Source organism: Brachyistius frenatus, unplaced genomic scaffold, assembly GCF_029030835.1.
Source record: "Brachyistius frenatus isolate BFR_SWC_R1_liver_20210118 unplaced genomic scaffold, ASM2903083v1 Contig_248, whole genome shotgun sequence".
NCBI lineage: Eukaryota > Metazoa > Chordata > Actinopteri > Embiotocidae > Brachyistius > Brachyistius frenatus.
Genome location: NW_027210847.1, coordinates 34,518 through 60,819, shown reverse-complemented (window position 1 = coordinate 60,819; position 26,302 = coordinate 34,518). Strand labels below are relative to the sequence as shown.

The window sequence follows — 26,302 nt, the reverse complement described above, 5'->3', positions numbered from 1 at the left end:
ATGTAGCCTCGGTCACGAAAGTTGTCAACGATTGACCAGGCACTTTTCAATAGCAGTTGTTACTGAAGCAATTTGCTCAGTGCCATAATTCAAACTTTGGCACCCAGCCCTACGCATCAGTCTAACCCTTCTCCCTTGCTCTACTTGTGCATTCATTTTCTGCTACGAGTAGTTCCATGGGAGCTGAGGTGCCCCGCACAGTCTAACGCAATAGATTAAGAGACAACACTCTTTTATGACCATAGCTGTGACGCCATCCGCTGGAAACCCACTCGTGAAAATGTGCACAAAAGGAAAAAAAAAAAAAAAAACGAAGAAAAAAAAAAACTTGTCGTGATTTTTTTTTCTTTCATTTAAAAAAAAAAAAAAAAAGAAAAAACAGCCATCCACGATGTGCCCAGTCATCTCCCATGTAGCTTGAGTATAAATTGACTAGAAACTGTGCATGTTTTAGTCCTGTTGGTGTGTGCCAGTGTTCATTTTACCTCTCCACTGCTCGCATACTCCAAAGTACAGCCTGCCTTCCTCTTAATGACGGTCTTGTAAACTCCTTTTTTTTTTTTTCCCCCCACTTGTTTCTTAGAGACTTGGATCTAGAGATTTTGAAATTTGAATTCCATCGTTGTCCAAACACATTCCCCTTGAATCCAACAGCTGTACAGTGAAGTTAGAGGCTCCGCAAAATTCTACTCCCATCGCTGAATGAGAATCATGCGAGAAGCCGACGTAGTGGAAAACAAAAGTAGTAAATAGTCAAATCAACCTTTATTTGAGGAGTCCAATTCAAGACTGAGAACAGCCACGTTTAAGCCACGAACATGTCAAAATAGGAAATTGGAAGTGTGCCTTTCCCATACAGTGTCAACGGAGATGTAGCTGGAGCTCTGAGCGCTGCGGTTGGCGGTCTGGCATCGCCGTCTACCGTCAGTTCCAAACCCAATTTGAAAGTGACGAATGTTTAAAACACACTCCCCGGATATTAGCTCGCCTTCTCGGCAACTTATACGGTTTAGCGACAAACGTTATGAGGTGGGTGAAAAGCAACAGCAAAACATTTCCCTCTTGATCGAGAAGGGTCTCTTCCAACGATGTCGATACAAACTGCGCAAATTCTAAAGTGGCGCGGGACGCGTCGACTTGAATCAAAAGGGACCTCTCCTGTTCAGACTGAATTGTTGTTTTTTTTCACAGCCTTGGCCTATAAGTTGCTCAGAGAATTGCCTATTTAACATCAGCCCGATCGACGCGTTACATATTTCTCAATCTATGTTTGACACTTTCAATTTCTGTTTTTTTGGGGGTTTTTTTTAGTGCTGTGCACAGAATAGCTATAAAAAAAAAAAGGATTTTGTTTCACAATAATGGCAAGGAAAAAAGAAAAGAAAAACAAAACAAAATCTCAAAATGGGGGGGGTCACCGCTGTGCACTATAAGAAAACTAGGGAGTGTATTTTAACAGGATGAAATCAAGCTGTCACCATTTCTACGTGTGCGTGCGTTGTGAACGTACAGCTTGGGGTAGGCGGTGTTGTCTGGAATCTCCTGAGCACAGCTAATTGAATGCAGACACAAAACAATCCCAGTATTTGTGCTGTTGATCGACCCCCCCCCACCCCCCTACCCCCTCCCCTTTCTCCGAACGACCGCAGTCTTTACATATGAAGAGGGAGTTCTTTTATTTCTGCTAACAATCACATCTGTGCATGTCTGACATAGTGTTGACACCCTGTCAAAAAAAAAAAAAAAAAATGCCACGGTGTATTTCCTGGTCTGGGCCCACGCTTTTTCTTTTTAACGGTATGAATGTGTGGAGATATATCCATAGTAACATAGTAATACTATAAACATAAATGTTTGTTGTAAATGTCATAAGTTGTACATTTGGATGATTGTAACTAAGCAGATAATTAAAAGATGGTAGCTGGTGATAATCGATTGTCGGTTTTTGGGTTGTTGTTTTTTTTCCCTTCGTTTAGCTAGCGAAGTGGCGTGAACTTCACATATCCATAATCTATGTGAAATTATAGATATTAGTGATTTAATAATAAAGCAGAACAACAACAGTTCTTGCTTAAGCAAATACCAATTTCTCCAAAAAAAAAAAACACCAAAGCTGAACGCAAACACAAAAGGGCTTTTCATTTAAATCGAGGGCTTTTCATTTAATGCGTGGGATCCACCAACGACGACAGCATCAGTCAATCATGCGGCATTCGGCCGAACAATGGTGTAACTTTATCACTCCCTCCATGATGTTTATAAGGCTGCCTCTGTGTTGCAGTTCAGCCCCCCCCCCCCCCCCAAAAAAAAAAAAAAAAAATTCTAGCAGGAGGCTTTTATTGTGAAGGGACTACAGGAAATGCTACGTGTTTGTGTGTGAGTAAAAACAAGTAGTTTTAAACATCCCTGATATTTTGGGCTTTTCTGTAAATTGACCAGCGGTCAGTGTATCTGTAACTCCACTCATGTTTAATAAGTACAGTTGCCCTATATTCGGCTGATACATCCGATTTCCAACTGAAGACGGTTGGTTGTAATCCCACACTTTGCTCATAAATTATTTGTCCAATTTGCATGTAGTTATTTTTAGACGCAAACAAAAGTGAATTATTTGCACAGTAGAGACCCGCAAAACTTGATTCCTTTAATTATTTACCTCCCTCTCCATTTTCCTTTAGTCCCTATAGCTCAAAGATATTTTATATAAGCCCCTCAGTATGCAAGCTGAAATATTCATCATTTTTGTCTTCGCCTCAGTTTCACTCCACTTACTCCACCCGAGTAAGTGGAGTGATTTTTTTTTCGAGTTCACAGTCAAAATTTGCTTTTGCCTTTGGTTTTAACACACCTTAACACAGGCGAAGTTTTAATCCGCAGTTCTTCAGTCTGTGGTGTGAATTCAAAATGCTCAGAATCGGTATCCCCTTATTGTCATCGCAAAGAGTACAACAAAACTGAAAAACAATCTTAAGTCGGTGCAACTCGAGGGAAAAAAAAACTATACACACTGCTCCAAAAAAAATAAAGGGAACACTTAAACGACACAATGTAACTCCCAAGTCAATCGCACTTCTGGGAAATCAAGCTGTCCAGTTAGGAAGCAACGCTGATTGTGAATCAATTTTACCTGCTGTTGTGCAAATGGAACAGACAACAGCTGGAAATGAGGCAATTAGCAAGACAACCTCCTGTAAAGGAACGGTTCTGCAGGTGCTGACCACAGACCAGTTCTCTGTCCTCGTCCTTTCTGGCTGATGTTTGGTCCCTTTTGCATTTTGCCGGCGCCCTCACCACTAGAGGCAGCATGAGGCGGTGTCTGCAACCCACTCAGGTTGCTCAGGTAGTGCAGCTCATCCAGGATGGCACGCTGTGGCAAGAAGGTTCGCTGTGTCTGTCAGCACGGCGTCAAGAGCACGGAGGACATACCGGGAGACGGGCCGGTCCGCCGGGAGACGTGGAGGGGGGGGGCCGTAGGAGGACAGCAACCCAGCAGCGGGGGGACCGCTATCTGCTCCTTTGTGCGAGGAGGAACGGGACTCCTGGCCAGAGCCCTGCAAAATGACCTCCAGCCGGCCACTGATGTGCATGTTTCTGCTCAACCTGTCGGAACCAGACTCCGTGAGGGCGGTGTCCTCAGCCCGACGTCCAATGCGTGCTTACAGCCCCGACACCGTGCGGGGCGATCGGCATTTGCCGGAGAACACCGAGATCGGCAGCTTCTCCGTCGGCGCCCTGCGCTCTCTTCACGGGCGAGAGCAGGTTCGCACTGAGCACATGTGGCAGACGTGACGGAGTCTGGAGGCGCCGTGGAGAAGGTTCCTTCCCCGGGTTCCTTCTGATGCGTGACAACGCTCGGCCTCGTGTGGCTGGAGTGTGTCAGCAGTTCCTGCACGATGAAGGCGTCGACGCTGCGGACCGGCCCGCCCGTTCCCCGGACCTGAATCCGATCCAGCACGTCCGGGACGTCGTGTCTCGTTCCATCGCACCAAACACCGCGTCGCACCGCAGACCGTCCAGGAGTGGACTGATGCTTTGATCCGGGCCGCCCGCACTACTGAGCCTCATTTTGACTTGTCTTGAGGAATCTCCACAGAAGTTGGATCAGCCTGTGATTTAGTTTTTCCACTTTTATTTTGAGTATGATTCTGAATCCAGACCTCCATGGGATAATGATTTTGATTTCCATTGATCGTTCTTATGTTATTTTGTTCTCAACACATTCCACTATGTAATGAATAAAGATTTTCAACTGGAATATTTCATTCATTGAGATGTAGGATGTGTTGTTTAAGTGTTCCCTTTATTTTTTTTGAGCAGTGCATATAGTACCTACCTACATATATGTGAATTTGCCCTACCTTATGAAAGTAGTAGAAGTAGAATGTTGCAGATGAATGTTCCATTTGTATGAATACAGGTAGTTGTTCCATAATATATAGAGGTCTACATATATGTATATATTGTAAAAAAACAAAAAAAACAACTATAGAAATATTAATTATACAGTTAAGCTGCAGTCGGATTCTGAACAGATAATGTATGAATATCTGTTCTGCTCATTATAGCAAAGAGAACAACAGTCAAATGTCTGCTGATAAAAACGGAGCATGAGCAGGAGGCGTTGTATCAGACACTGAATTTTGAATCTGGATGATTGACCCGACAGTTTTGTAGAATTACACAATTGCACTTTCAAGTTGGTCTAAGGTAAATCTTAAGTTTTGTCAGAATATATTGGAAGCATTTGAGAACTGCCATCTTCAGGCCTCGCCACAGACGTATATGGGATTCCAGTCGTAGGCTGAGCCGGGCCCCTCAAGAAGACACTCCAGTTTTATCTTTGGTTGTATGTCATGCTCTCCGGAGCACGTTTTCTTCAAGGATTTATTATTATTATTATTATTATTATTATTATTTGGTTGTATTCACCCTTCTATTAGTTCTGACCAGTCTCCCTGTCCCGGCTGTATAACGTTAACTCAAAGTGTAATGAGGATTTAATGGAACACTGACAACCCGATGAGAACTTAACCATCATGTTTATATCTTTGTCCCCTTCATGAACCGTCCTGCTGTGCACATAAATCATTTGTGCGATGAAGTCGTCTGGAATAAATACCCTACTTTGCATCAGCCATGACAGACGCCAAAGATGTTCGGGGAACAGTGACAGATCATGTGTGGGGAGTGCATCGCAACAACCAGTTCGTGAGCTCTTTGCGCAATCTGGAGAAAAAAAAAAAACAAAGAGACACTTTAAGGATAAAACAAGCGAACGCTCCCTTTTTTTTTTTTTTTTTTTGTCAGCTTTATTAATTAATTTTACTCGATAATAAAATCAGTCCAATTTTTAACGAAACATGAGAAAAGAAAATGACAGGAGGTAGTTATGTTACAATGTTTGTGGGCTATACGTTCATTAACTAAACAATCTGACGGTGTAGTACAGGTAGTGCTGAGTGAGAGGGCTAGCGGAACATCTCACTAGAATATTTTACAACCTCCAGAAACAATAACAAATCAGCTTCAGTAGTACTGAATGTTTTAGCGTTAGAAAACCAAATCAAATATACAATAAATACTTTGTATCAAAAACAGTGAAGCAGTTTTTAAGTAGCCAGGGGACCTATTGTGCTCATTTTCAGGTCTTTTTTTTTTTTTTTTTTTTTGAGACTGCACTATAATATCTTTGCAGAATTTAGATTTAAAAAAAAAAAAAAAAAAATTATTTATCTCATACTGTCCCTTAATGCAGTTCATTTTGCCTGAAACGAGCCATTTTAGCTCCCGTCTCTTTGAGGACCCTCCCCTGGTCTCGGTGGTGTGGCTGTATCGAAAAGAAACCGTAAACCTACAAACCCAATTCGTCAGTCTTGATCAGAAATGGCAACTTCTTATGAAGTTATTTTTTGTGTGTCTTTTTAACGCAAAGAGTTCAGTCATTTTTGATTACAAGTGCAAAAATATAGGCCAAAATATACTCTCAAAACTGAAGATAAAAATGTTTAAATCATATTGACTGCAAACAAATGATCCCTCGGCAGTTTTGTTGCTTTCTGTAACAGACTTGAGAATTTTGCTTCCGAAGCTTGCCTCTTTTTGCGTTGCAAAAAAAGTTTTGACTGCAAATCAGGCGTCTGGTTACGCATCAAAAATGTTTGCTTTAATGTCACGCTAACAATGTCATGGAGTCTGTTTTTTTTTTATAGAATGACATCATCTTGGCATGAAGCACCCTTATTGTCAAAATAGTTCTAACTTTGGCAACTTTAGCTCACAGAAAACTAGTCTCACTGGATTAATTTTTTTTTTTTACAATTTGGCGAGTAGCCAACAAAGGGTTGCTTCATGTTAAAATCCATGTTTAAGAAAAAGAATGGACTCCATGACACCGGCTGCGTGAAATACAAAATTATAGACACAAAACAGAAAAACTGTCAGAAATAACTTCTTTGCAATCCATGTTTGCCAGTTTGTTTTTACTTTACAAATTTGATAGTTCGTCGTCAGTTCTTATTTCATCGCAAGTCCGTGAAAAATGCTCTCAATTATGCTTGCATTAAAAAGATCTTAAAAAAAAAAAAAAATCCATCATGACTCCTGAAATTTATTCGCACGCCTTCAACCCTGAGTGCGATCCAAAATATGAGTAGAGCAGTTCTACAGCAGGACAAATATCTCCCTGCTCCTTCAGTTCGTTCTTCATGGGCTTGAGCAGACGACCATTTAAATGCAGATAGTGAGCCGAGTGTTTCAGAGTAGTTTCAAGCCTCAGCTTTTTTTCTCCAAGGAATTACTTTTATTATTATTATTTAAAAACTTTGTTTATTTTTGTAATATTAACATCTGACATTGTAACATTATATGTGTGACAGGAAATACAAAAAAAAGCATAATAGGTCCCCAGTAACACATTCTCAGAATGTAACCCACCTGAGCTACAGACTGAGGAAACACACTTTACAACAAGGACCACTGCTTTAGAAAAAAAAAAAAAATGCTGTAAATACACTGCTACAAATGCATGCTTTGAGCAAATAATAACTTTAAACCATAAAAAATAAAAAGAATAGTTTTCATTTTGTAATTCCAGATGTATAGACTGTTTGTCATGTGATCTTGTTTATACTGATCAGGTCTGTAGCAAAATACACAAAGTGAACGGCAGTCTTTGGGTTTAAGTGCCAGATTTGTTTTCATTCAAGTAAATGCATAAATGCAGTATATGCAACATTGAAATTGTTCACTAATGCCCATTTCACCATTTGAAAAAGTTTAAAGTATGTTCAAATCCGCACTAAATGACAAATGGTTACTTAGCATTTGTTTGAACTTTTCAACTAACTTAATCGAGTTATTTTTTTTTTTTGCAAAAACGTTAGCTTCTAGGCAAATGTAACAACCACAGTGATGTGAAATGACAGAGGGTGTACAGCTGCATACATTATGTATTCACCTGTGTCATGACTGGAATGCCTTATAATTACAACATTTTTTAAAAAGATGGAAGTTATGGGTGATTTTTTTTTTTCCAAACCTTCAGGACTCTAATGATACCTGCAAAATTCTAGACTTTTTTTTTTTTTTTTTTACATATAATTATGTATCCCACATTATTTTTCAGTAGAATATTATCAAGAAAATCCTTAATTTTCATCTGATGAATTTGGAATTTTAAAGTCTAAAAGTACAGCTTTTACATGCTAGACTACCTGTATGATAAGAGTCGCTGGTTGCTCCAATAATCCCATACTGGTCTTGAAGGAAATGCTCTGTAGAGTGTATGGAACAAAATTCAGTCCTTCTTGTGTTCAAAATTCTCTATGGTTTTATCAGGATGCCGTATCCTTTCTGAGCCGTGGCAGCAGGGTATGTCCTGGGATTTACCTGTAGATTTGCCACAGTAAAGACAACCTCCTGCACCCTTTTAATAGCTTCTAGAATGCACTTTGTACTGTACAATGACTTGAGGATTTTTCACCTTTTCAAGACAAGTGGCGCTGTGATCGGAACAATTACAGCGAGAAGTCGCTTCATCAAAAGCACATATTGCATGTGGGCATCTGCATCTATTCTGAAACATGTCTAGTATTTCTTGAGCACAAGCAGCAATGATGAACTATACTTGAATAAAAATGTGTTTCGTTTCAAGCATCCAGAATTATCTGATTAAAAAATAAGCAGAGTTTTCAATACTTTGTGTGATGGATGCATTTTTGGGCGTTGCCCCAAAAAAAAAACCCATTGAGGTTTGATGCCATTAAAACATCCAACCACAGTGCTCAGAATTCATAGCATAAAAAAAATAAAAAAAAAAAAATTAAAAACCTAGTGTGGTCATGAAATTTCCAAACATTACTTTATTAATTTTAGTCAGTTGTGTGGAGTAGAAACTCATAATGCTAAATCGCTGAAATACTTCTCCCTTTCATGTAGCGTGGCTCCACCAGACTATTGCTCACAGATTTAGTTTTCCTCACTGCGATAACAGTCTGGACACAGTGACACATATACTCAAGCTCGCTCAGCGACTCTGAAGGGGTGCACCAATCAGCGACCAGCATCGGTGGTTAATTGCGTTTGTCCCGCCTCTCCGTCACTGTGATTGGAAGGCTGGGTAAAATGTGAATGACAAGCGCACCGGGTTTTACCCAAAGTGGAACATTTTTCAACGCTCGGTGACCAGAAATAAAGTGTAGCGCAGAATAAAAGCCTGGCACCTCGGTCTCCCTGCTGGCGTTTGAACAAACGCGGCGCTCCCGTTAAAAACAATCTCTGCTCGGGGAAAAACGGTTTGGCGGACACTAGCTTTAGGTCGTTGCAGCAGTGGTGTCGGTCGGTGTTCCCGCGTGCTGATTGGTCAAAATGGACCCGAGGTCTACGCCCAGTAGGACTGCAAACGGTTCCATACGAAGCACACTCAGACCCGTATATTCACGCAGTGATTTTGGGTCGCCGGGCTGCATTTTATGCTGGATGCAATAGAATGTTAAGCTCTGCCATAGCACAGTAGTTTAAAGAAAACTTTACTGAAATTCATGGTTAGTGCAAGAAGAATTTGTTTAGGTTTGTATTATTGAATGGAAATGAACGTAGCAGGAATCCTTTTTAACTCACTAAAGTCCGAAAGATGTTTTTTTTTTTTTAAACACTTTCAGTTCCTTTGTAATTTCGCCTTACAGTGCCTTCGAAATGTAAACCTCAGTGCCTTCTATACACTATTTCTAAGTCCAATATGATGGGTTTAGCAATGGGCCATTATTTGCACTGTAAAAAATATGGATCTAATATCAAAAGATGTATCAAAACTCCTACTCTCTATATGTAGCTATCAAAACTGGAACTTAGCAATAATGTAGTCCATTTTTAACCATTATTTCCAAATTCTTACAGTAGTCACACACAGTGTTTATATACAGAGCACTTCACATTTTAGTGCCTCGAAAAGGTGCTGGTTCAGTGAAGGAACTGGTGCAGGTGATCGGTGAAGTCCTCCCTGACGGTGTGTTCAAGGAGATGTGTTCAAAGATGGAGCTGACTCAAGACAAAAACAACCCAAATGAATAATTAGCACTTTTATATATTTCTGTTAAACTCACAAGCTATTACATTTCTAAAGTTAAATTCCATCAGAAGAAAAGCTCACCTGTTAGAATGGAAATCCCATTTCAGCTTTAGGTAAAGAAACTAGAAAGGAGACAGAAAGGAGAGTTCAATAAAAAGCCAAATTAAATCAATAAATCATCAACTCACTAACAAGGTTCCGAAGAAAAACCTGCGGTTAACAGTTTTAGAGAGGACAAAGAAGGAAAGCAGATATTGCTGAAGTTAGGGGGTTGGATTGGGAAGGCTGAGAAAAGAGTTTTCTGCAGAGGATCGGTGGTCTAAACTTCAGTAAAGGCTGGGGAGAGAAGACTTTACAAGGATTACAAAACACGGGAGAGAAAAGTGTGTGTGTGTGTGTGTGTGTGTGTGTGAAAGAGAGAGAGAGTCTCAGTGTGCAGGCAATAGAAGAAAAGGCCACCACGAATGAAAGGATTGTTTTAGTCCTACGCCTCCCAGGCTTAATTCAAAACGCCCCAACTCTGTAGCTCAGTAGGATCAGCGACCTTCCTTCCAGGCGTGTCAGAATGTGGGATATTTTGGCTCAATGAAGTTTATTTATGCCAAAAAAAAACAAATTTGACAATACTATGTTGCTTGCTATCCGGTGATGTGGCCTCATTTCACCATTTCACACTGTCAGTGCTGCACCAGATTGTTAGGAGTTATTAGGAGGGTGCGTCAAAAAGTTCAGAGACTGCTCCTGTTGCGCTCGAATAGTGTGCGGCACACTGTGACATGAACAGAGCACAGAGAAGCTACAGCGGAACCTTTGAGTAATACTCCCATGTTTTGTCCTTTGATCAAAATCAGCACACGAGTCACGCATGGTTTTGCGAGTGGTGGTCCGGGCGCGTGTCAAACTCTGAATATCGGCAACATCCGCTCGTGAAATGGTTCAGGAAGCCTATGGCGACGAAGTAACGAGCCTGAAGGTGTTGACTGTGACATTCGTGTTTCCGAAGGGGCTCAAAGTCGCTGTCCCAAACTGAAAAAAAAAAAAAAAAAAAAAAGCGCATCAGGCGGGTTTCCTTTGACGCTTCTTTCCGTTAACCCAATAATTTGTCACAAACTTCGATGCGCGCTCTCCGCTCAAGCTTCAGGTGCGTGAAGAAATCGACAACACACCCGGACCGTTGCTCGCAAAAGCGACGCGCGGCTTCGGTTGTTGAGTTTGATCAAGTGACGGAACTCATTGAGGAAGGCCGGAGCTTCTCTCGCGTCTGCTGGAGCAGCAGTCTCTGAACTTACCGATTCCACCTCAGTGTTGCGTTTGTGGCGCGTCGCAACAGTTCTCAGCAGGTGTCTGCGGTGCACTTAAAAGTTGAAATTCGTTGAACTTTTACCCGACTTGTGCCGACTGCTGCGGTTGCAGCCGACGGCTGTAGGATGAAAAACTATTCTCTTGGCAGAATACCAGCATGCAGAAGCAGCTGCAAAGGCTTGTTGCACAAAAACTCTGCGTGGGTCTCCGAAAGTAGCCGCTATCAACATTATTATTGTAGCTGAGGTACTGCAGTTTAGCACAGCACCATCTGGAGTACAGTGCAGGACCCCTGTGTGTTTTTCCCCATTATAATGTGAACACCCTTGTATTTAAAAGACATTTTAATTTTTTTTTTTTTTTTAATTTTTAGCCATTCACAATGATTGGGCCCCACCCCAGTCTGTACGGAGCTTAGGGTTACGCCAAAGGAATCCCTGAGAGGTGGTCAGTGTTTTGCACTTCAATTGGACACATATTTGTATGGTACATTTGATATCAACAAATTTTATACCACATTGATAACCTACTGAACCAACAAGATGCTTCCCAACTTACTGCTAATCACTAGCTCTAACTAGCCAGCAAACACGCAATGCTCCTTGCTTGTTTTTCTAAACCATAACAATGGAGTCTGCATTGTGTCACCTTATGAACTTTTTCAATGTTTAATTATTATCAATTAAATTACCTTTGATGGGCTAGCTGTTGTGTGTTGGTAGAGTCAAATTTCTACATAAGAATTCCTTGTGTCTTTTTTTTTTTTTTTTATTGAACCTTTATATTTCTTTCAAATCAGGTAATTGATTGATATAATTAAACGCGAATAACTTCATAAACAGAGATCATTCACAGCAATGCTCAAGAGAAAAACAAATGACCAAATCAATCCATAAAACCCACCGGTTACAAACACACATACAGTATGCGCGTGTGTTTGTACGTCTCATGAGTAGTAAGCCGATGCGTTCTTGCCGGAGTGTGGTGGGAGTCGACGCATGCAGAGGGGAGGGGGCACCCTGACGAAGCATGGAGGAGGAAGAATGAGGTGTGAGGTGAGTTTTGGCATCGTGATCAAATATGTGAAATGGAACAGCACTATATGAATCCTAAAGCTAAATAGATGTATGCTCTTGGGAACAAGACGATGATGATTGGCTGAACAGGTTATGAGCTTGGGAACACGGGACCATAAAATGTCTTTCATCATTTTGAGGACAGGGTTTCCCGTTTCCAGAGCTTGTGTAAAGCATTTTTTTAGAGCCAAATACAACTCCGGTTTGTTCTGTCTAAATGAGCGATCAATGATTGATGATCTTTCCATCTCTGCGTTCTGGACTAACTTCAAGAGCTATATTCAAATCGAATTAGAAGTTAATACATAATCAACAAATATGTATTTTTATTTTTTTTTATGTCATAAAACAACATAAAAACACTGGTGAAAGGCATAGGAAGTGAGCTCGGAAAGAATTACGTCCTGTCTGTACGAAGATAGAGGAGAGCCCGAACTGACGCAGTAAAAGTTAAGATCGTTTTCTCACCAGCTTGCCCGCACAGCCTCAATGTCACTCACTAAGTTTTGGGCCAAACAAATACCAAAGATCTGTGGATGAAAGAAAAAAAAAAAAAAGAAAAATCAACCAAAATTGGCAACCAAACAGCAGTATAGTACAATGCTCTTTTCTCTTCAGGAGCAAGGGAACAGAACTGACCTGCAGAAGTGCAACTCCTATGAAGATCCCAGCCACCAAGGTGAGGTTGTCCTGCAGCCACTTCTCAAACTGCGGCACACAGCCTTTCACATTGATGTAGTCCTTCTGCTCCGCGTCCTGGACAAACATAACCCCAGTCAATATCCTCATATTTTCAGGCCAACTTTATTAAAACACATCTCTGGTAATAAGTCATTGCTTCAGACGGGATTTTATGTGGTCTGGATTATAAAATACTGTCTGTTGGCAGCATTGAGAGAGAAAGAGATTTGAATGAGTACATTTTCTTAAAAACATTTGTGGGTGCAACAGAACCATTCAAAAAAAAAAAAAAAAAAAAAAACAGCCGGGAGGTTGTGAAAGCAACGAAATTGATGAAATTAAAGGGTCAGAGTGAGTGAGTAAATTAGATACATGTTACTTACTGGTTTACCTCGAACGTCATAGCCGCACTGGGTGTTTATTACATCCTCCTACAGACAAAAAAAAATGAACTTGTTTAAAGGGAGTGTTATGAAGTGAGCAACTGTAAAGATAGTGTGATTTTTTTTTTTTAATGTACAATTACATAAATAAAAAAAAGTACAGAACAAAGAGATTAGATATGCATAGAGGCAGCACTAAGTACCAAAGATCTCAAGTAATCAAAGATGTTCTTGTTTTATGAAAAATATATGCTTATATATATTTAATTTGATGATTTAAAAAAAAAAAAAGCACCTTCAAGAGCCACAGTCTCTCAGCAGTGAAGATGGAGAGGGGTACATACATACATAATAACAATTCAAGATCCGTGATCTTCTGGCCCTCAGGCGGCACTGCATTAAAAGCAGAGTAAATTCTGAGGTGGAAATCATTTCCAAAAAACATTGTCTGAGAACGCAGTTCATCGCTGCAGCCACAAATGCAGGTTGAAACTTTACCATGCAAAGAAGAAACCATAAATATGATCCACAAGCACCGCTGCCTTCTCTGGGCCCTAGCTCAAGATGGACAGAGGCAAAGCGGAAAACTGTCCTGAGGTCTAATTTAAAAATAATTCTGGAAATAATGGACACGGCGTCCACCCAGCTCGTTATCAGCGCACAGTTCAAAAGCCAGCATCTGTCGTCACAGATGCCGGCTTTTGAACATTTGTGTATGAGTATGAGGTTGCATTAGCGCACGTGGCATGAGTAGCGTGTAGACCTGGGAAGGAACCATTAATGCTGAACGAGATATTACCGATTTCGGAGCAACATGCGCTGCCACCCAGACGATGTCTTTTCCAGCCTTTGTTATTTCAGCTCAACAATGCCAAACCACATTCTGCACGTATTTACAACAGCATGACTCCATAGTAGAAGAGTCTAAAGAAGAATGCTAAACTGGCCTGCCCGCAGTCCAGATCTGTCACTCATTGAAAACATTTGGCGCGTAATGAAATGGAAAATACAACAAAGGAACTGTTGAGCAGCTTAAATCCTGTATCAGGCAAGAATGGGACAACGTTTCACTTTCTGGCAACTGGTCTCCTCAGTTCCCAAACGTTTGCAGAGAGTTGTTAAAAGAAGAGGTGATGGAGCCCAGTTCTTATTTGAAATGTGTTGCAGGCATCAAATTCAAAATGAGCACATATTTTTCATAAATCAAAAAAATGTCTTAGTTTCAACATTTGATATGTTGTCTTTGGTCTATTTTAAATTAAATATGCCTTTACATGATTTGCAAATCATCTTATTCTGTTCTAATGTAAAAATGTAATGCAATGTAAAGTGAGGGCATTGTACCGCTGGGTCCTTGGTGCAGCAGGAGAAGGGAACTCCACACTTCTCTCGACTGGGATTGCCATCAGTACAATTAAAATAGATGTTCAGGTTCCAGTCATCTGCTCCGAATGCACCACAGCACTCCCACTAAAGTCAGAGAGAGGATAAAAGGCATTTGAAAGGCTCCTGTTTTTTCTCTACACCCCCAGATATTTTTCAAAGGGCAGTTGGAGAGCAGTTTGATAGAAATAAAAGCATCAAAGTGAACCCAATTGCCTGTAAGAAACTACACTGCAGTCACTGCCCATCTCGATTTAAAAAAAAAAAAAAAAAAAAAAAGTCATGGCTTAATTTTTTAGTTGATTTAGCTGAAATGTTTCAAGAGAAACTTCTGGCTTCCGTCCCACAAGACATTTGTTTAATTTAAATAACAATAAAATAAAGAGCTACAACTTAACCTTGCAAAAATGTCTGATGGGTCACTCAGTCTTTTTATATAAACAAGGACATGCACAGTAAAGGAGATTACATGTTTCTTTGAAAAGGGATTATTGCTACCATTTGGCAATACGGGTTTATAAACCACATTACATGTGGCCTTACTTTTAGTTTGAACTCTAAATCATTAAAACCTCGTTTTTCTTTAACACAGAAAAAAAAAACACAATAAGGGAGGATAAGTATGAAACAGCTGTGTAGATGAAAAATATTGCTAAATTGCCTCTGACAACTTGTGACACCACTTTACGATGGCAGAATTAACCTAAAAGGACTGTTAAATAAAGCTGTGCTTGACAGAGCATGTGTTTTAATTATGATGACTTTTAAAGTCAAGAAATTAAAAATCATTAACATCACAACGTTTAAGATTCTAATTCTATTATTCCAATTCTACTCTATAGATTTTTACTGTGCAGTATGGACAGTTAACTTGTTTACCAGTTCAGAAAGCCTATTGAAAGAAACCCTCATTAGATACCACAGAAGCTAATATTAATTTTTATAGTATAAATTAATCAAAAATAATCATTATATAATCTTAACAAAATGTCCACACGTACTTTTTTCTCAGGCTTTCAAAACAGCTCAAGGTCTATGTTCAGCCATTATACACTGAGGAAGACTGGTTGAAAGCTTCAGGAAAAGCTAATAAGAGGAACTGGTGTTTATTTTATTTGGCCAAAGATGGAAGGTTTTGTTAATGGAGTCCTCTGATCTTACATATTCCTGAGTGAAATCGATGAGGTTCTGTAGATCGATATCATCTCGATATGCCCGGATGTTGTTGTTGATGAACAGGTTGAGCTGGTCTTTAATCCAGTCCTTGAAGACAAATGCCAGAACTCCCGTCGTCAACTCCAGGAAAAAAATGATTCCTAGAAACACAGAGAACTACAGCAGGGAGAGAACCGGAGTGACAGAAAGATCAGACACGCGTCCATTATTTCCAATACTTCAAATGATCCGATCACTTAATCGCTGCCGTGCGCGTGACGGAACATACAAACTTCAGGAGAAAGGTGTTTTCCCGCAGCGCTCCAATACACCCGGCAAAACCTAGAATGAACATAACGCCCCCGACCACCATGAAAAGCCAGACAGGGTCCAACCCCCCAAGATCTGTGATGGACGAGATGTTGGACAGAACCCCCTTCAGAGGAGATACAAGAGGACAACAACACATTGTCAACACACTCCACTCCGGCAGCTGCATGTCAAAAGAAAGCTAAGAAAAATAAAACAAAAGACAAAAAAAAATAAAACTCTTTTGGCTTTGGGGCATAACTGCAGTGAAACAACTCTTGGTGGAAAGAACAACTATGCTGGCTCATTTGTTTTTCAATTGTTGATATAGAAATATTGAATAAAGCATTCGTGGCAAAGTGGTGACATGAAAACTTGAATGATAAATTCAGGATTAAATCAGGAATTGGGTGCTTAAATCAGATGACGTAAGAATCATGTCGGCCTTTTACAAAAATCCTTATTTGTCAAAATGCCATTTAAACAGAAAAAAAAACAAATAAATCAATGACAGGAAAACTTCTTCTGAACACAACATTATATTTCTTTTTAAGACTAAAAAAAATGAGGGTGTACTCACCTTCTCACTCCATGCCCACAGTCCAATCCCTACTAAGGCCATGCCCAGCAGCTGCAAAACACCAATGATATCTCATTACGCCGAAGATATATAGCTGCAGGATGACATGATGTGGCTAAGTCACAGTGTTATTCAATAAAAAAAAATTAAAAAAAAGAAGAAATATTTCCTATGGGACCTTCTCCAAGATGTGTATAGTAGCTTATATTTAAAAGCAGTCAGTGTCGAACATATATATATAACAACAACGAAACATGAGAATATCATATACATCTCTGTATACTGTTGTATTGTCTTGGGTTAGATTTGATGGATTTGGACATCTGATGACATCAAATTTTGCTCCTGCATACTGGGATTGGATATTTTTACATTGTTTTCTGGAATTTCATAGATCAAAAGCTTATTCAGTGAATTAAGTCAATAATGGGCAGATTAATCCATAATCAGAAAACGTCGTCCTTTTCATTTACATATAAACTATTTTCTAATTCATGAAAATGCATACGTTTTATAACCGACCCTTAGCTTTCCTTATAATTGAGGTAAAATGTCAATATTAGAAATATGCCAATATCGCAGTGTTACAGAAGAACGAGAACGCTTCTTTTTTTTTCAGGTGTCCCTGGCTGTGGAGCTGCATGTTTCTGGTCTGCGATATTTCTTGCTCCACTGACAATTTATTGTCTTTTTAGTACGGTCGAGGCCGCCCACCTCTGAGCCGGTTTCTTGCGGAGGTTTCTCACTGTTAAAAAGGAGTTTTTTCCTTTTCGCTGAGAGGTCTTTATTCCTGTTAAAGGGGAGTTTTTCCTCCCAGCTGTGTCCGATTCTTTTTTTTTCCTTTCTCTAATGTTGTATGGTACTTTGCATGCCTTGTGATTTGGCGCTAAGTAAATAAAAGTGAATTGAATTCATGTTGTCGCTCCTCGTTCATTCATTCACCAAAAGGACCACTACGAAAAGCTTTCACAAACTTTTTTCCCCACCGCTTGCTTTTTGTCGGTGACAGATCTTGGAACGCTCAAAATGTAAATGATGGTGGATCAAAAAGTTCCACGGCTGGTCCTGTTGCCCGTGATGTGCAAAGAGCACGGGGAACCTATGACCTTTGTGAATTAGTATTCCCAGGTCCGACATCCAGGCGAATCAAGGATTTCTTCATAGAAATGAGGGCACGCATCAAATTTACATCAAATTTGTTAGGGCAGCTGACACTTGAAATCCTTCAGAAATCCTGCAGCAATCAAGCAACGAGCCGTTTTGAGCGACATTCACAATGCGGAGGGGAAAGTTCATTTGTTCAAAACCCGAAAAAGGGGGGCATCGGGTCAGGAGCGCACCCAGGTGAGTTTTCTTTTCCATTTCTGGAGCTGCGACTGCGTACGTCCAAATGTTCCGGATCAAATTCTGATGACGTCTGTCACACTCAGTATTTATTCACTGCTTAACAGCCACTCCTTTTCCAGTAATTGTGTGCGTGTTTGTGTGGAGGTGAGGGGTGGGGGCGGGGTGGGGGCGGGGTGGGGGGGGGGGGTGGGGGGTTTCTCTTCCGGTCATGCTGCTTCACGTGATAAATGCGTAAGTTGTAGTACAGTAGTTTGACCACTAGTTTAGTGGACATCCTGCACACTGTTCCTGGGAGGAGGGGGGGGGGCTGTGTCGTCCATGTTGACACAAGGAGAGAGCGGCAGTTCCTCCTGTTCAGCTGAAACTGCTTCAATGCTTCATTTAAGTTCATTGTTAGGATGTTGCACTTTTTTTTTTTTTTTTTACCTTTTACATTTACTTATAGGTTATTTGAAAACACCAAGTCATGTGTTGATTCATTTTCGTACATCAACAATATGTCATTCTTGCCCCGTGTTTAACTGCGGAATGTTTAAATTTAAATTTTTCAAGGGTAAGTGACTAAAAAAAAAAAAAAGGAGTATTTTCTCTGCTGCACCGAAAACAATAGTCCCTCTCAATACCGTGGTAGCATGAGCGACAACCATTTTCATAACATATATTACGCGAGCCCTAAATGTAGTCTCCTCGGGCCGATGCAACGGGAGTACTTTACTTTGAGCTGTGCGCTGTGTACGGTATGAATGCGTCAGCTGGACGAGACGCTGCAGCCTGACGCTGAGCTGTCATTAGTTCACTACAAAAGCCGATTAGCTTTCCGCTGTCAACCAAGCTCTGCAGCTTCTCTCCCACGGACGAATATAGTCACACACACACACACACACAAAAAAAAAAAAAAAGGCACGAAAAGGAACTGATTTCGACTGTAAATATGAGCTGAAAAGATAACGGACGTGATGGTGATGGTGGTGGTGATGATGATGATGATTCGGGCCTTCCTCCCTATTGGACATCGACGATGTACAGATTTCCACCACCAAAAAAAAAATAAATAAAATAAAGTCACTTACCCAAAACAGAATGTTGAATCCAAAAATGAAGTATTTGATGCAGCAGCTGACTTCGTTGCCTTTGTATTGATTCCCCGACATGTTTGAGCATCATCAGTGCGGCGTCTCTGGGAGGAGAAAACGCGGCCTGCACTCACAGGCTTTGTGCTGCGCGGGTGGAGACAGGTTCGGCGCTCCGGGGATGCATTTCACTTTGTCCTCTTCAAAAAAAAGTGTTCGCATCAAATACGTGCCGTCGGCATGACGGACGGACGGACGGACGCGCTCACACGCGCTGCACTAAAAAAAACAACAACCATAAACCCGGGTTAACGCACCAAAGAGTGGTACCATTAAAAAAAAAAAAAAAAAAAAAAAAGAAATCCTCCGCTTTTCTGAGCAATTTGCGCCTCCTTGGACACAGTAACGCCGCTGCGCTTGGTCATCAGTGATTGGCTTGAAAACGGCTTGATAGACAAGTTGCGCAACCAATCACGTCGAGGAAAGTTAGCGCACTTCCTGTGTCGTCCGCGTTGTTATTATTATTATTATTAATACTACTTCTAATAATATTGATGATGATGATGATAATAATAATAACAATAATAAGCCAATGTTTTAGATTGACATATTGACAACTCCAAACTTTTGGCATTCACAAATAAATAAATGTTAATAAAAAAAAAATAATTACCTAATTCTGAATGTTATGTAGTGGCACCAGGTGGTTTTCCGCTGTCTGCTCATGGATTTGCAGAGTCTGGGGTGGGGTGGTGCCAGAAAAGCCACTCGCCTCACCGAGTCTGATTTGTGGTAAGAGATTTCATGTTTGATGTTTTAGGAGTGGTTTTGTTTTAATGGCACTAAATGCAGGTTCCCATTTTATACAATGGTATGTCTTTGGATATTGCAGTGCAGTCAGACGACATTTTATGTTAATTAATCAATTCCCTTGGAAAAATTTCATCACCAATCGTAAGATCATGTGGAACTCGGTGGAGTGAGATTTTGGCTTTCCCTGTTTTTAAAAAAAAAAAAAATGAAATATAGATTATAGTTCATGCTGCCCTTTTGGGGTTTTGTTTGTGACATTTGTTTGCTTATAGCAAGGGTGAACAAAAAGTTCAGAGACTGCTCCTGCTGCGCCTCTAAGTGCATCTGACAGGAGCCAAACAGTTTTTTTTTGTTGGGCTTTTTTTTGACAATCGCATGGTTGTGCACCATGAATTCATTGTTCATCATTGACTGTCAACAATGAGTTGTACTATTACAATTTGAGGTGCCTGAGGGAAAACCTTTAGTGTGAACAACCTGAACTGTGGCTTGATGGCACTCGGGTTCTCCAACATGCCAACATTCCCACTCACAGCACATTGAAAACAGGTTTGTCACTCGCAAACACATGATTGTGTTCAAAAAGGTGGAAGAGCAGTGTTTCAGGTTGAAGATATGTCACCCTGTATATGACACAATATTTTTTGGGGGGGACTGAGAATTTTGCCTTTTTATGAATATTTTTAAGATTTGTAATGTGGCTAACCTTTATATGGTATAATGATTATAGTTATAATAATATTAAGGAGTAGATTTATATTCATCTATGTGCCTGTTATGGCACAGTGGACATCATAACGATTTCAGATTGCACCATTTTGATAATTCATACTGTTGTATCAGGTTAGTGTTGTGCTGTAGTTACTCACTGTGCCTGCTAGAGGGCAGTTACATCTCATGATTATTAGAACTCCACCAGCAACAACACAGACACAACAGTACTAACTTCCACTTTAAGAATAACATCAAATTATTGGCATCACATGGTACATGCTATAAACATACACATACTTAGACAATGTGGTTCCCTGACCACGTATCATGTTCCAATTGTATTAATTTGAACGGAGTTTAACTTGATGTTGTTTTACACTGCCTTTTTAAATATGCAAATATGTATCATACTGTTGTGTTCAATTAGTCACATACTGTATTTGTTGTGATCAGGTTGCATTCATTAATTGGACCAACTGGTGTGGTAGAAGCTCAATGTCGAAGCCTTTGCTGGTTTTGTGTTAAATCCTGTTTCCCCACCAGAGTGTGTTCCTCACAATATCACACACATGATTTGTAGGAGGCCTCTAGCGGGCAATAGTTTAAAAAAAAAAAAATCCAGAGGGCCATCTCCGGCCCAGGAACCGCTTGTTGAACAGGCCTGCTTTAGAATCTGATCATTTTAATAATGCATTTACATGATATGGCCACAAGAGAGCTTCACTTTGTTACATTCAGCAATTACTGAAGAAACCTACAATATATGTGATGGGTTTCTTTTCCATTAAATACAGTTTAACCCTACATTTCAGAGAAAAGAAGGTCCGGCATTTCCCAAACTATAAAATAATTAATTAAGGGTCTGCCCTGATCTTAACGTCATCTCCATTGTACAACCCGGTTTACTAAAAAGTTGGGACGCTGCGTAAAATGTAAATAAAAACAAAATGTAATGATTTGCAAATCTCATAAATTGCAATTAGACCAAAGAAAACATAATTAATTTTTAAACTAAGAAATGTTACTGTTTTATGAAAAATATGTGCTCTTTTTGAATTCGATGCCAGCAACACATCTCAAAAAAGTTGGGACACCAATAGGGGATTTATTTTCAAATCTTCAAACTTATATAGTTTAGGGAATTGAGAAATAAAGAATTTCCTTTGCCCCAACACTTTTTCTACTTCATCCAAAGTCATGGGTTTAGCTAAACACACACAGGCTTACATGGATTTTACATGAACAAACAGCACTACACAATTATATGCACTGTACTACCAAAATGTCATGGCTAATTCATTGCATACATTACAGTACAATACATTGTTAATTCTGCACATGAAGCTATAGTTTACTTATAATTAATGTTACTTATTTCATTGTTTCATGATTTACTGTCATGCAATTTTGTTGAAAAGGTGAGAACCGTGACTATTGCAAATGAGGCATCATTAGGTGTTCAAAACAAATATTTTATTTTATTGCTAATCCTTTACTTTTAGCTTCCTTTTTGAATTATTTATTCATTATGTATAAATAACTGAGTCAAATATACTTCTGGCTTACTATTTGAATTGTTTATTCAATAATTTTGCCACTCAATCGTTTTACGTACCCCCTGGAAAATGCAGAACAAGTAACCCCAGGGCTACAAAAACTCCTAACTGTGAATCACTAGATAATGCACTAATTATAAATGTCTTCTATAAATTGTCTACTATAAATTAAGAAGAAAGAATATACATTTTCTAGGGGCCCAATCTGCTGTCTCAGATTAAATCCAACCTCATCATTATGACCTTCTTCACTATTTTGTGCCAAAACATTAAAAAAAATAATAACCACCATGATCAGTGTTATCCATTCGTTGTTGTGGACAACACTGAATGTATTAGCTAGGTTTAAAAAAAGAAGAAAAATAACAGATTCATGTGGCATTTTAACAGTAAAGAGATTCCAGTGTGAGCTAGATCTGAAGAGGGTGGTTCTGATAGAGCACCAGTAAGGGTTCACTCAGACAGCCTCTGTTCAAACAGTACAGACTTTGTGTTAGGGCTTCGTGGAGGACCAGACTCCCACTCTCGTCTTTATAGCGCAGCTGAAAGCCCACCAGCTCCAGCGGCTCCACAGCCAGAACAGCTGACACATCAAACACATCATACCCTGATAAGGGTCTCTGATCCAGGGACAGCTGTCTTTCCTCAAGAGCAGGACTTTCATTCAGATTTCCCTCTGAAGCTACAACACTGTGCAGGGTGACAGTCACACTGAGGGGATGGGGGTGGAGGACCTTCCTGAACAGAACGAGCTCTGCGCCCAGCATGGAGGGGTTCAGGCTGCTCACATTGAACCAGATCCATCCCTGAGGAATGTCATGTAGACCTGGGTGATCCAAAAATAAAATACAGGATCAGTTATAGGATTATATCAGTGTGTGTGTGTGTGTGTGTGTGTGTGTGTGTGTGTGTGTGTGTGTGTGTGTGTGTGTGTGTGTGTGTGTGTGTGTGTGTGTGTGTGTGTGTGTTTACATTTTTTTTCTCTACTACAGTTTTAGATTTTTGGAATTACTTATATTACCATTTTGGAAAATGGAAATACTTTCCATTAATTTCGGCATTGTATGATAATCATCTGATAATCTAATTGTGTGTCTCAGTGATCCTAGGAGCTATGTTGTCGGGGGTCTTTGCTTCTGGTAGGGTCTCCCAAAACCCAAGGGAGACACCAGACAAAGAGCGATTCATGACACATGGCCATTGGGCCCGGTGGGACATCGTTTAAAGCAATGACATAGAGCTGCCAATCAACCAGGGGCCTGGGTGTGCCGATCCCGTTGGCGCAAAACAGCTCTGGGGATATGAAATGTGACATCTCTGATGGAGACGGAATCAGAGTTAGTGCAGGAAGGGGGAACAGTACCAACCAGATTATAGTTAGGCACACCTCCACCCACGGCACCGGCTCTGGTGAGTCCAGCCTCTCCTGGACTCTTAAATTTATGAGACATTTGGAGAAAAAAAAAAACACTTCACACATAAACTAACACTTAAAATATCAACTAACCTCGTAAATTGACTTAACTTTGAACCACTAAGATGTAATGAAAAAAAAAAATGAATGATGAAAATAATTTTGTGTCAAATTTTTTGGGGAACAGATCAAAGTCACAGGGAGACAAATCCATCAAGTAAGGGGTAGGGGAGCGACAATTATATTGTTGTGAGTAAGAGTGGGCAAATTGTAATGTTGGAGAACCCCAATTGCCATCGCGTCACTGTTCTGGTCGTTCGCGTTAAATGTTTTCCCAAAGACACCTCAGAATGCAACAGCAGAACGTGGCATTGACAGTCTGATTCTAGGAGACAAATTCACAACAATAATGACCTCATGAATGTCAAAGAAAACTCACTTGGTTGCGTTCCTGACAACTTGACGCACCTTGACACCTGATCACAGTTTTGGGGACGCTCTGGCCCTCTTGAAATCCACTCAGAATACCACGCCTGCCTCTTTAAATGATTACTAGAGGCTTTTCATGTCAGTTACTCAGAGCCTGTATATAACAGTGGATGTAGCTTCTGGCTCTGAAAAATGAAGCCGACGCAGAAGTGGTTTAAGCTGCAATACCACCGAGTGCTTGACTCCAAAAAGCCTTCAGCTCCATAGACTCCCATTCAACTAGTCTCATAAAATTCTCAGTCAATTCTCCATGAGTCAGGTTACAGGTAATGGTGGGCGGGATGTAGTATCGTCGGGTTTCCAATCAGATCAGTCAGATCCACCAGCTCGCTCCTCCCCCAACTCATCCAAATATAGTCACTTCCTGCTCCAAACCACTCAGGACTAGCAAGATGGCGCCGGACAAATTCCGTACTCAAGGCTTCATAACGGCCATTCACAAACCAATGGGTGACATCGCTGTTGGTTGCTAATCCTTGGTGAAATTGCAAATGTGTGCGTACCAGTTGTCACAAAAACATGATATATCAGTTTGGAAGTCAATAAAGTATGTGGTGCCCGTACCACTAACACACAAAATTACATGTTTATTTATTTATTTTCTGCAATGGTTGTCTGCATTGTCGTTAGTAATACTGTGGAGACGTCGTGATAATCAAAGGTATTATTTTAGGGGGAGTCGTGACTCTAAAATATGGCAAACCCTGGGTTAGAAGAACACCATGGCCATGGTAACAATAATAAACACACATTTAAGGTTATAGAAGAGGTATGGTTTTTCCTGTTTCAAACTGAGTCAGCTATGTTTAAGTCCAATCATTTGTCAACATATCCATCTTCCCCCACTTCCTCCCTGGTTCTATTACAATATCACCGGACTTCCTCCTTCACTAAGGTTACTAGGTCACTTAACAATAAAACATATCTATGGCACTTAATAAGCTACTGCACTAACATCTGATGGGCTCATTTCTTGAAGGAAGGACAGTCTCACTGAACCACTGCTTTGGCCAACAACCCCACTTGCACTTTTATTTTTGCAGTCACGTGATGGGAATATATTTGTAAGAGAAAGTAGCAAAATGAAAATGATCACTGTGTTATAAAGCAATTAGATTAATTCAAATCCTTACCATCAACACTCCGAAAACTTTGCACCAGGGTTCCATCCGATTTGCCAAAATTTTGAGCCTCCAGTGAGTCCAAATGCTGATAGATCCTCCTCATGTAAGGGTGGGGTTTGGCCTGATGGCTCGCCGACACTTTATTGATATGTAGCATTTCCAAAATAGCTTTGTTGAACTCCTTGTCATCCTCCGCATCTCTGCGTTGATCTATCAGCAACAAGCCCGTCACAGAGCACACCAGGAGAAACACCGGCATCATATTAAAAACCGCCAAACACACTTGTTGGACCATTCTGAGTTTGTTGAAAGAAATTTTTTTAGCTCTGGCTCAGATGAAGAAGTATCTGCACTTGTTTTCTGTTAAGACTGCGGCTGAAGCTCCTACATGGCGGGCCAGTTAACAGTCCGTGCACTAATAGATATGCAGAAACCCCAGGGGCTGTCAGGACTTAGTGAAGCAGTGGAGTTCTGAAGCTGAGGAATGTTACTTCCCTTGGACAAACACTGCAGCATGGTGTGTAACGAGCCACAGCGCTGCGCTGCTTGGAAAAAGGAACCGCTGGGCTGATGCACTGACTGGAAAGACTCCACCGTGACATGAATCAACCAGTAGACATAAACAACTACAGGCTGTGGCTATTATGAAGACAGTCTCAGTGCAATGTGTGTTGCTTGTTAAACTCATGAATGCAATGATTCATGTAATGTGACAGAAAAAAACCTTTTTAAAAAAAACAAAGGACTAGATTAAAACGTTTGTTTACAGGGATAAAAGAAACCCATAAAGCTGTCATTTTTTAGGAAAATGTTGAAATTCAATTTAATCATATTTACACAGTGCCAAATCACTGTCTTTTTTCCTTTATATCGCTCCCTCCAGATGTCTACGTGTGTGAAAGTGGACCCCGACCTCGACGTCCGTCCTCCCCAAGTGCCGCCACCGTACAAGGCCAGACCCGCTGATGGACAACTACAATCTGGAACCCCATCAGCCCCAGCCCCACCTGCTCCACCACCATATCCTCCACCTACCACCGCCCTACCAAGGACGCCGTCCACATTGCCTCACCAACCATCAGACGAACAACCGGGCACGGTCGGCGGAGATCCAGACCTAGACAACAGCCTTGTCACCCAGATAATCAAGGGCGTGGCCAGTATGACATCGCCATCACATACTCGCCATGGAACACCATATGGGTCCCAAAACGAAGGCGTCTTCCAAGCCCCCATGGTAGAAGTGGGCGGGCCGGTCGGCATCCAAATGGCCTACAGACCATGGACAGAATCAGACCTAAAAGCAGCAATGGCCCATCTGCCGCCTATCACCGCCTCGGG

General features: G+C 40.6%; 2 protein-coding genes across 4 annotated transcripts; both read right to left on the bottom strand.

The window, feature by feature from the left end:
• Positions 1-9,009: 9,009 nt before the first annotated feature.
• On the bottom strand, positions 9,010-19,159 carry LOC138634108 (tetraspanin-5-like). Of its 3 annotated transcripts, XM_069720746.1 has the most exons (11): positions 18,852-19,159; positions 16,435-16,485; positions 15,835-15,981; positions 15,552-15,722; positions 14,352-14,477; positions 13,008-13,055; positions 12,583-12,699; positions 12,412-12,473; positions 11,771-11,886; positions 9,647-9,687; positions 9,010-9,534 (listed from the first exon to the last, which is right to left on the bottom strand). In XM_069720746.1, exons 1-9 carry the CDS (start codon positions 18,930-18,932, stop codon positions 11,814-11,816), a joined length of 876 nt encoding a protein of 291 aa, XP_069576847.1. In that variant the 5' UTR covers positions 18,933-19,159; the 3' UTR covers positions 9,010-9,534; positions 9,647-9,687; positions 11,771-11,813. The 3 variants fall into 3 exon arrangements, with proteins under 3 accessions (XP_069576847.1, XP_069576850.1, XP_069576849.1); XM_069720749.1 differs by lacking the exon at positions 11,771-11,886 and having other exon boundaries at positions 9,010-9,538; positions 18,852-19,157; XM_069720748.1 differs by lacking the exon at positions 11,771-11,886 and having other exon boundaries at positions 18,852-19,156.
• A 2,096-nt stretch (positions 19,160-21,255) lies between these two features.
• LOC138634100 (uncharacterized) lies at positions 21,256-25,302 on the bottom strand. The gene is made up of 2 exons (XM_069720738.1): positions 24,971-25,302; positions 21,256-22,760 (listed from the first exon to the last, which is right to left on the bottom strand). Exons 1-2 carry the CDS (start codon positions 25,254-25,256, stop codon positions 22,345-22,347), a joined length of 702 nt encoding a protein of 233 aa, XP_069576839.1. The 5' UTR covers positions 25,257-25,302; the 3' UTR covers positions 21,256-22,344.
• Positions 25,303-26,302: the final 1,000 nt, after the last annotated feature.